Source organism: Neopelma chrysocephalum, unplaced genomic scaffold (genome assembly GCF_003984885.1).
Source record: "Neopelma chrysocephalum unplaced genomic scaffold, ASM398488v2 Primary Assembly neopelma1_97033, whole genome shotgun sequence".
Lineage (NCBI taxonomy): Eukaryota > Metazoa > Chordata > Aves > Passeriformes > Pipridae > Neopelma > Neopelma chrysocephalum.
Window position 1 is genome coordinate 1527286 of NW_020925675.1, and position 10520 is coordinate 1537805.

The window sequence follows — 10520 nt, forward strand, 5'->3', positions numbered from 1 at the left end:
CAATTACAATAATCGATCATATTTTGCCTTCCTTCATCTGTGTTCTGATCCCAATTCGGGCGAGCTACGGGCATTTTCTGTTCCCCGTCTTGACCATTTACTCCTTGAGGATGTTCTCTGTTCCATACCCGGATCCCTGTGGTTCGAATCATTTCTCTTTCTTCTACAGTGAATAAACTCTTAATTATAGATTGCATTTCATCCCACATGAATACAATTGGTCCAATTGTTCCGCTAACCCCAGTGGGTCTTCTAGTAACTTCTTCATCTCCTTTCAGAACTCCCTTACCTCCATACTGGTTAGGAGAGCGTTTACGTATCCCACCCCTCCTTGTGCTCCGTGCATGGGAACTTCTCTGAGGGGATAAAGTTTTCCTGGTGTTTCTGACTCTTGTTCTTTTCTTCTTCTTCGCGTTTGTCGGGTACTAGGAGAAGGGGGAGGAGAAGGAGGAGGAGGAGTAGTCCTGTCTAGATCTTGTGCTCCATTAACTTGGTTTCTATCCGGGTTGGGGGGGGGGGGGTTGTCTAAACACTCTTCTATTGGATCCCAATTTGGGCTTTTTTTCTTCTTCTCATTTTTGTTTGTTTTACTGGTTACAGTAACTGGAAATAGTTTCATGGGTTTTATCCAACATGCCTCATAAGCGCTTTCTTCTTGGTTAAATGGTTCTTTTGTATTGACATAGATATTAAGGGCTTGACAACTCCAGCTGTCAAAAGAGTCAAACTGGGGCCAAATAAGGTAATCTGATTTTATTGGCTCTTTTGTCCATTCATATATGCAAAATTGTATCATAGTTTCCTTATTTTTTCTCCGAGTCCATCTTGTTTCGTCCCATGTCTCTAACATTCTGCCTAAGGGGGAGTCTTGGGGAATATTAGGTATTTTTTCTGATCTTTTCTTTCCCCTCTCTTTTACAGTTGTTTTACTTCCCGCAACTCCCATTGTAATTAATTAATAAGATTACACACGCTTTGTCAAAATCCAACAAAAAATACCGAATTTGAATTCCAGGAAATACTTATCCCAGAGGCTGCGGAAAAATCTGCAGGGATTCCCTGCCCAGAGGCTGGCTGTGGGAAGGCCCCCGCAGGAGGACCCCGCCCAGGGGCTGGCCAGGGGGAAGGCCCCTGCGGAAAGGCCCCGCCCAGGGGCTGACTGGGGGAAGGCCCCTGGGGAAAGACCCCGCCCAGGGGCTGGCCGGGGATGGGCCCCTGCGGTAAAACCCCGCCCAGGGGCTGGCCGGGGGAAGACCCCGTCCAGGGGCTGGCCAAGGGAAGACCCCTGCGGAAAGATCCCGCCCAGGGGCTGGTCGGGGGAAGACCCCTGCAGGAAAACCACGCCCAGGGGCTGGTCGAGGGAAGACCCCTGCGGGAAGTCCCCGCCCAGGGGCTGACCGAGGGAAGACCCCTGCGGAAAGACCCCACCCAGGGGCTGGCCGGGGGAAGACCCCTTTAAACAAGGATAGCAACCGTTTCACTGCCTCTGCCCCACCAGGACACACACAGCACACTGCTCCGCTCCCTGCCGGAGTGCGCTGCCACCCCTACTCCTCCGGAGCACGTGGCCACCCCTTTAAACAAAGGCAGTAACAGTGTCACTGCCCCGGTCCCACCGGAGACACACACAGCACACTGCTCCGCTCCTTGCCGTAGCACGCTGCCACCCCTGCTCCTCCGGAGCACCTGGCACCCTCTAAACAAAGGTAGCAACAGTTTCACGTCCCCGGCCCCACCGGGGACACACACAGTACACCGCAGCTCACCGTCCCGCTCCCTGCCGGAGTGCACCTCTGCCCCCGCTCCTCCAGAGCACGCAGGTACCCCTTTACACAAAGGCATCAACAATATCACTGCCCCGGCCCCCACTGGGGACACACACAACACTTATTTTTCCCTGTTGCGGTCCTGCTGAAAACGTATCAAATCCCTACTACAAGTTACCCCAGACTAATCCTTTTCAATTTTTATTCCCCCCGTGTTCTCTTCCCCGGGAGTTCTCAGTCTTACGTCTCACCAATCGCTTCGTCTCTTCACTGGCCAGTCCTCTCGCGAGAGACGTGGAAACGCAGTTAGAAAGACTCCCTCTCGCTTCGCACCTTTAGGCGCGTCTCAGTCACTCTCACGCACTCTCCCGAAACCCAATTTGCCCCCCCCAAGGGACCCCAACATGTCCCCCAAGGGACCCCAACTTGCCCCTCCAAGGGACCCCAATCCACCCCCTTAGGCTTAAATGATTCCCTTACCGGGTTCCTGTGGCTCGTGTGTCGCCGCGGTCTTTTTAAATCCTATATGCCGGCCGGCTCTTCTGCTTTCCTTGTTCTGCAACCGTGTTTCCTAGGTCCTTTTCCGCAACCGCCCTGAACCAGGGGGTCCCGTCCTCGGACCGCCAAGCTGGGTGGGGCGGGCGTCTTCCTGAATGTTGGCCCCCCAGCCCAGGGCTGCCGGGCGTTGGATCCCGGACGAGCCCCCAAATTTGTGAGAAAAATCTCTTTTCCCAATTTATAAAATGGTAAAAACCACTTGCAGGACAAGGAAACTTACAGAAAAGAATCCTTTATTTGCAGCGCTGGGTGCAGTCCCAAGCCACCCGCCTGGAAAAGCATACCCCCCTCGAAAAGCACGCTCCTTTTGTACTCTTCGACCACCCAATATGTTGAATATTCAGCAGGTAACAGGTATTTTACCTTAAAGGGTAATTTTCAAACCGGCGGGTGGGTGTCACCCTCCCGCCTGATTGGTTCCACCTGATTGGTCCCACTTGATTGGTTGATGACGTACCCCCCGTACTGTACAGGGGGTCCCCCTGTACGGCCTGATTGATTGATGACGTACCCCCCTGTACTGTACAGGGGGTCCCCCTGTACGGCCTGATTGATTGATGACGTACCCCCCTGTACCGCACAGTGGGGGTTCTTTTGCACACAAAGACATGTGACCGGTGTAAATTTTCCATTTATATATTGTATCCTACCTCGACCGCAATATTCCCTGGGTGTGCAGCCCTGACGGTACCTTTCACCTTACAATCTTCGTGAGACGCCTAAATATTCCCGAAATTAAATGGGAGGTAAGAAAAAAATCCCAACACCCCCTGTTTCCCACTTAAATAAATTTACTTATAATAAAACTGGATTATTTTATTTCTCATACACAGGTGTAATGAATTTGCCACAGATTAAGTGACCCACACAGCTTGTCTATGCCCACTAGCTTCAGTAACAAACACTTTTCATACTAACTGGCATCCATGGCAAGAATTAAAGGCTGGGGTGAAGACATCAGGACTATATGCTTGGGGTATAGAAAGTTTAATAGTTACGGTGGGCCAATAAGACAGCTATGCTAAGCTTCCTTCCCTCCCACTAGAAGTTTAGAAATGAGAATGAAGCAAACCTGTGGTAAAACATTGCTGTTGAAAAGCTTTGTTGCTTTAGAAGAGGGGAAAGATGGAGAGAAATCTCTGAAGACTGCTTAGTAGTTGTTACAACCCACCCCAGAAGGGGAGGGTCACCCAGATTCTTATTAATAAATCCCTTGGGGTGGATTAGAGTGAAACAACACTGAATAATTGGTGTTTGTAAACATATATATGTAGGGTTTATTTTAGAACAATTTTGTTTCAAAGGTAAACAGGTATGTTGCCGTTTTGGGTGTTATCATTCTATAGCAATACAGCAATATTAAAGCATAGCAATATAGCACTATTAAAGTATAGCAGTATTAAAGCATCTATGGCAATAAAGCATTGTTAAAGCATAAAGGTAACACTTAAGGAAATGCATGAGAGAGAAAGGGAAAGAAAGGATAAGGGTGGAAAGATGTTAATGGTCACCACCCACTGGGTCCAGCGATGAAACTTGGTAGTTGCGGTTTCCATGTCTAATGGTTGGTCTAATGGTGGTCTTGATCTGTTGGGGCTGGGGGAAACCCCTCACAAAACGCAAAGAATGTTATATGAGTTATTATACACTTCCAGCTCAGGTGGGAATGCCTTGTACCTCCCTGGGGGTGGCCTCCGACATCTCCAAAGACAGTTGCAGCTGCCTATTGTGCCAGCATCCATCATGGTCCATCATGGTCCAACATTTGAGATGTATAACCCAGGCTAGATGCGCAAAGTTATCATGTAAAGGGAGGACATTGGCATGATAAAAGGGATTTTCCCACCTTTCAGGACTTCCCTCTTCTTAGCCTTTTCCCTTCCTCAGGCAGGCATCTGCACCCAGGATAGCTGGACAATGACACCCATTTATCTGATCCTTTAGCAGTATTGGGGGTGGGGCATGGGTTTTGCTGGGTGAGCAGTTGCTTCTTTTCATTTTGTGGTGATCTTAGAATGTGTAAGTCATTAACTGTTTGTCTTAGTTTAACAAAATTACTACTTAGAAATTAAGAAACTTCAGGTGGAAGTGTGGAAAAGAACAGCTTTTTATTAACAAAATCTGAATAAACAAGAAATGGTGCAATCAAAAACTTTCAGAAGAAACAAAACCAAGTCCCAATTCCCCGGGGGGATGGGGGGGGGCGGGGGAGAAGAAACCGGCGGCAACTCGGGGCGGGGGGAAGGAGGGGGGAAGGCAGGACTGTCCCGGCAGTTCAACAACTGCTCGCAGCCACGTGTGCCCGCAGCGGTCAGCAATGAAAAAGTCCTTTTCCACAGGTAGTCTCGAAAGCAGGATACCTCGCTCTGAGATGGGTCGGTCTCTCTCTCTCTCAATCGTCCTCTGCGAGGTGTCCCATGGGGAAAAAACTTCCTCTCAGGAAAAGAAAAGGAGGCGGCCGAAACCGGGCTCCCCGCTCTGTCCAGTCGGCGGACCAAACCCAAAAACCTCCGAACAAAAGGCTCCCCAGCCATCCCTGTGGCAACCCCGCTTCCCTGGAACCTCCCTCTACCCCCGTTCCTGTGCTGCCCAGCGCGTGCGGCTTCGCTCTGTTCCCCCCCCATCCCGGAAGAAACAGATGGGGGGGCGGACATTAAGAAAAAATTCCAACATCTCTTTTCAAACCTATGACACTGTTTCAGTCTCTGACAGTAGTTGAAGTTGCGTTTTCACCTAGCACAGTAAAAAAGGAGGCAACTGCTAAGATCCTGTAAGGTAAATATACGCAGGTATTCTTCCCAAGAATGCCAAGGCAGTGGAAAGGCAGACATTAAAACTCTCGGCACTCCAGGCAGTACTGTTCGCTCCCTGGCTTTATCATCACTGCCCCTCCCCCCCGACTCTCCCCAGGCCACAACGGCCCTGTAGCATTTCTGTACCTTATCTCTCTCCTCTCACATATCAGAGAGAGGCTGAGAACTTGTCTTGCTATGCGGGAGGGGAAGAAAGCATTGAAACTTCCTTTGAGAAAGAGTTACCTTTTAGGCAGAAAGCCTTCCTAGCAAAAACCGAGTTCCTAGCTTTCCCATTACAAATTCTTCCGAAAAGCACTACTCCTACAGATCCAATTATTGAGAGATGCCTCTACCTGAATTAAGGTGCAAACAAGACCATATGCTGAAGTCAGTAGTACGGATTTCATTTAACAATAATTATGAAGTAGAGAGATAGAAAGAAATAGAAAAGGATGGGGGTGGAGAGAGAGAGATCAAGCAGAAGATAGACACCACCCGTGGATCCAGTGGTGTTCCATTGATCATTCTTCACTCTGGTCTTTTCAGTGGTGGGGGTCCCAGAGTTGTTCTTCTGTACAGTCCAAGTTCTGGGTATCCATGGGGTGGTTGCAGATGTTCCCATAACTTGGGATGGCATGTGTATAAGCAGTTGCTTCCTTTTCTACAGTCTGTCACAGTGGGAATTTTTGTCGGGATGTATGAACCAGGATGTGCTAACCAAACCTCATCTCCGCTAGGTCTGGAATTAGTGCCTTCCTGTTGTAAATTTCTGCCATCTGTGCTTATCTCAAGTTCCCACTATGGTGGCTTATCTTGTGGCAAGTTCCTTTTGTGGCCTTGACAGTGTTTGAGGCAATTGTGATCTTTAAGTCTCTTACAGCAACAGCAATTCTTCTGGGACTGTAATAATATTTTAAATTTTTTTAGTTGTTTTTCTATGCAGAATCCTTTCTCACAACCATCTCTTTTTCAGTAGTCATATTCAGCCTATTGGACTTGAAAGCATCTAGTCTTCATGTTGCTGAAAGAAGGCAAAGGAGTTTCCACTCACTGTTGTTTGACCTACACATGTTTCTCTCCTTGTCTCCCAACAGCCAGCTCACCACTGAAAAAACGGTTCAAGGGCCATGAAATTGAAGCAATCCAGTGCGAGGTGCACAAGATGTGCAACTACACCAAGATCCTGTCCACGAAGAAGAACCTGGATCATGTGAACAAGATCCTGAAAGCCAAGCGGCTGCAGAGACAATCAAAGACAGGCAATAACTTCATCAAGAAGCGGAGGGGGCGTCCTCGGAAGGAACCCCTTTCCTTTGATGAAGACTCCAAAGACCAAATGCCCATTCTGGAAAAATGCATTAACCGTCCCAGCAAAAGAGGTCAGAGACCGACACTCAACCCTTTAATAATAGAGCCAGCAGCCACTCAAGATACAATCATGGCCACCATTGAGGCTGTCATACATATGGCTCGAGAGATGCCACTCCCGATACCTCCTCTCCCTCCTCCCCTTCCTCCGCCCCCTTTCCCTCCACCCCAGATGCTCTGGAAAAGAAAAAGCAAGTCCTCATAGGAGGAAGAGGAGGACATGAAAGTGAAGCGGCACCAGAAAGGCAGAGGGAGCGAAAGCGAAGGCCTTTCCTAAGGCTAGTGCACCTTGTTGGATGTCGGGTGCCGGTAGCGGGGTACGCCAGGACTGAGGGACTGGAGATGTGTGGTCCGCTTCACCCCCGCAGCAGCACCAGACTCATCCCCTTGGCAGTCAGAACCCATGAAAGAGAGCTGTGCCAACCAGGGTTTGCATTTGGCCCCAGTCCCCCCAGGAAAGAGCGGGGAAGGGTGTGGGAAAGGTGGGGGGTAAGGGGGGGCTAGGTGTATGTGTCAAAATTGGGGAAAGCATCTACTTTGCAGAGTTTCCAAAACTAATAAGAATCTCAGCATTGCTGTTCTCATACCTGGAGGCAGGAAGTCATCCTTGCAAAGAGCCGAATGTTGTCACTAGGGCTGCATGCTCAACTCTGATTCTATTTGGCCGGCCAGGTGAAGCTAAGACTAACCTTACCATAATAGAAATCACTGTAAAAAAGAGAAAAAAAGAAACAAACAAAAAAAACCAACAAAAAAAGTTGTGTAATTTTCTCAACTGTGATCTTGGTTATAATCTGTTTGATTTTTTTTTTCCCCAGTTTTATATACCTACTAGGCTTTGGAGCAACAGAACCCAAAATGTCTGACTTCTGCTAGAACTATATATTTTTTTCTCATTTACTTACCTAGTTACAACTAGCTGCAATATAGGCAATAGAAAAATAGAACCTTACATGCATGCATGCTCATTTCAAGTGCTATCCCAAGGAACGACGGAATGCCACAGCATTTAACATAAACTATACATGGATATTCAGTTATGATAGCACATCTTTATGAAGCAACTTGGCAATGGCATGTGAAAAAAGGGTCATCCATCAACCAAGTTTTTTTGATGCTTGTTACATATGAACGAGACCCCTGGTGGCCTAGTGGTTAGCATGCAGGACTCTCACTGCTGCGACCCCGGGTTCGATTCCCCGGTCTCCCGGCTAGATGGAGGTCGTTAGCCCTGTGAGGCCATCCATCTATGAGAAGGTCACTCTAAACAAACCTACGTCCTGAGGACCTCACTGCCATTGTCCAAGCTTGCTTGGCCCCGGCAGATGAACCTTAGGATTAAAGGGTGGGCTCAGTTCAGCGCAGGCTGTGTCTCACCTAAAAAATCCATTGCGCAGGCTTGAAAGGTAAAAAGACCTTTCCCCAAATCTTCGTTCGCGAAGATGGGCCATTACATATGAACAGAGAACAGTAAGACAGTTCTGGGGAATAGGGTTACAGTAAACATGGGCAAAATCACCAAAAATGTATAAAAAAGATAAAAGAAAAAAAATAGGACAGAAAAAATAGAGTAAAAAGACAGAACCCAAACCTACCAGTTCTTACCACCTGCAATTCCCAGTGAAACTGATGGGAAACCCAGGATCCAACTAATTTGCATTGGGTAGCAATGCCTTGATATGTTCTTTTAAAGAAAATAGATAAAGTAGATTGTTTTAAAAAAACTGTAGAACAAAATCCTATGGAAAATAGATTCTTTCTTGGCAATTATTTCTTAAAAATGAAAAGGAATAAGTGTTCTTATCTGAAAATAAAAATATTCAAAGGGTATCACCACTGCAATTGTATTAATGCCACTTTGGACATGTTCTCTAAGTTGTGGTTGCCTTAATAATCTAAAAAAACTTTTTTTTTTTTTTACATAATGTAATTATAAAGCTTTCAGTCTGCATGGATGCAAATCATGTGTGACAAATCATCTCTTTAAACGGTCAGTTCAAATTGTATATTTCTTATTCAAGTTGTCCATTAGCCATTGGGTAACCATTGGGTAAAATACTCAAGCTCCATTTCCACAGCCCAAGTAAAATGTTTAACTAAAACAAAGACTAAACAGGAAACTGTTCCATTGCAGTAACAATGCTTTTAAAAAAGGAAGTCACTTGTTGAAATTTGAAATAGATACTTTCAACTTTATTTAATTTCTTTTTAAAGTCCTGCAGTACACTCAATACCTGGCATAGCAAGATGAATATTAAAATGGGAGTGGGGAGGGAAAATTCCGGCAATGGAGTAGGGATTGGAGTTATTTAATGATTCACAAGTCAGTTGCTATTCTCTTTTTTGAGTAATCTTTGGACTGGCTTATTGCCAAGGAAACTTCAAATAGCATGACACTGAAAAAAACCCCAAGAACAACAAATCCAACAAAAAACGTCCCCAAAAAGAAAATATTGTGTTTCTGTTTTGTTATTTATTTACAAAAATCATATCAAGACTATGGTGTTAAAGGGACACTGTAAACATATGGCTTGTTATTTTTAGAGACTGATTTTTCTTAGCACCTTAGTGTATTAAAACTGAATGCATTTGGGGTTTGGATTGGGTTAGGGGGCTGAGAAAGAGGATTTTTTTAAGTCCGGAACAAATCTTGAGATCCTATATCCTTAAAACTGATAAGAGGGATGGTAGAATTTTGTTTCCAATTTGTTTTGCATCATTCATCATACTGATTTTCACTTTTTGTTTTCTAATTAATGCAGCTTAGAAATAAACTGGCAGATTGCTCATTCTGTTACAACCAATTTTGCTTTTCAGTTCTCTTGAATTAACACAGTGTTACTGACTGAAGTTGTAGGTCTGCAGAAAAAAATTCTTAAGCCTCCCCTGAGCTTCTCCCTTCTTCCTTAAAAAGCATTGGACCAAGGTGTAGTTGATTTAGAAATTTTTTTTCCATCTCTCCTTTGGGCTTGAAAGTAGGTGACAGTGTCACTTAAAATGCAAGAAAAACTGCAAGTTTGGTATTCCAGGTAGCTGAAACTAATCTAGACAACAATTTATCCTTAGTTTTATTTTCAGTGATCTCTTTATTACACATTTCAATGTGTAGTGAATGGAGCAAAGGTATGGAAGGACCAAATTCTTTCATTAAATGCCCATTGTGGCTTCAAGACATGTCAGACCTTACAGAGTACTGATAAGGGCTGTATTTGGGCTGGACATTTCTGGATGCACTGGGATGCAACCTCCCCCAAGGAAAGATAATTGAGTGCCTGCTGCCTCCCATGCTCCCAGGCTTTGGGAAAAAAATGCTCTTACCCTTCCAAAAAGTGCTATCCAAAGTGCTGCTAGAGGCACAGTGCTTAAGGAGAGCATCCACTCAGAGGGTACAACCCCATAGACCCTTCACTGAGCAAAAAAATTAAAAGGTCCTTTTCATCCTAAAGAAACTAAGAGCAGCATTCAAAACTTGGTAGCTGCAAGCTGTCAGCATAGGTTGGGCTCTATCCGGATGCCCAAGGTTTGTTTTTCATGGCAAGAAGGTGTTGGCAGAATGCGGTGCTGAAATACAGTCTTGGCTGTTTGTCCAAACAACAGCCTGGTGCAGCCAGTCCTGGGTTGACAGGAAGATTAGTTTGTTAATGTGTATAAAGCAGACTGAAAATGCTGTTAGATGGCACTCAGAATTTGTGTTCTGCATGTTGCATAGTCTATAAAGATGATAAGCAAGTTGCTGACAGAATAATATTATAAGGCAATGTACTACATGTAGATCATAAAGGATTTAGTTTTAGGGTTTAAGGCTAAAATCCCACTCCTTCAGTTTATTACCCAACAATATCCGAGTAATGAGCTTTTTGATTTCCCACACACACACATCTCTAGGAAGATTTCCTGAAAAACTGTCTAAATTATCTGCACATATTTCTGAGAACTGTATAAAACTGGGGTGGAAGCCCTTTTGCTTGTTAAAACCAAAAAGACCTTTCAAAAACCTCCAGGGTGTCACAGATTAGCACACGTCTTAGCATGC

General features: G+C 45.5%; 1 protein-coding gene across 1 annotated transcript in view; it reads left to right on the plus strand.

Moving 5' to 3' along the window:
• LOC113961062 (SET-binding protein-like) overlaps positions 1-6692 on the plus strand; it is a 451480-nt gene extending 444788 nt beyond the window's left edge. Inside the window, exon 6 of the mRNA XM_027671085.1 lies at positions 6214-6692. Coding sequence (XP_027526886.1) covers positions 6214-6692 — 479 coding nt within the window. The remainder of the gene's footprint in view (positions 1-6213) is intronic.
• The last annotated feature ends 3828 nt before the right edge of the window (positions 6693-10520 follow it).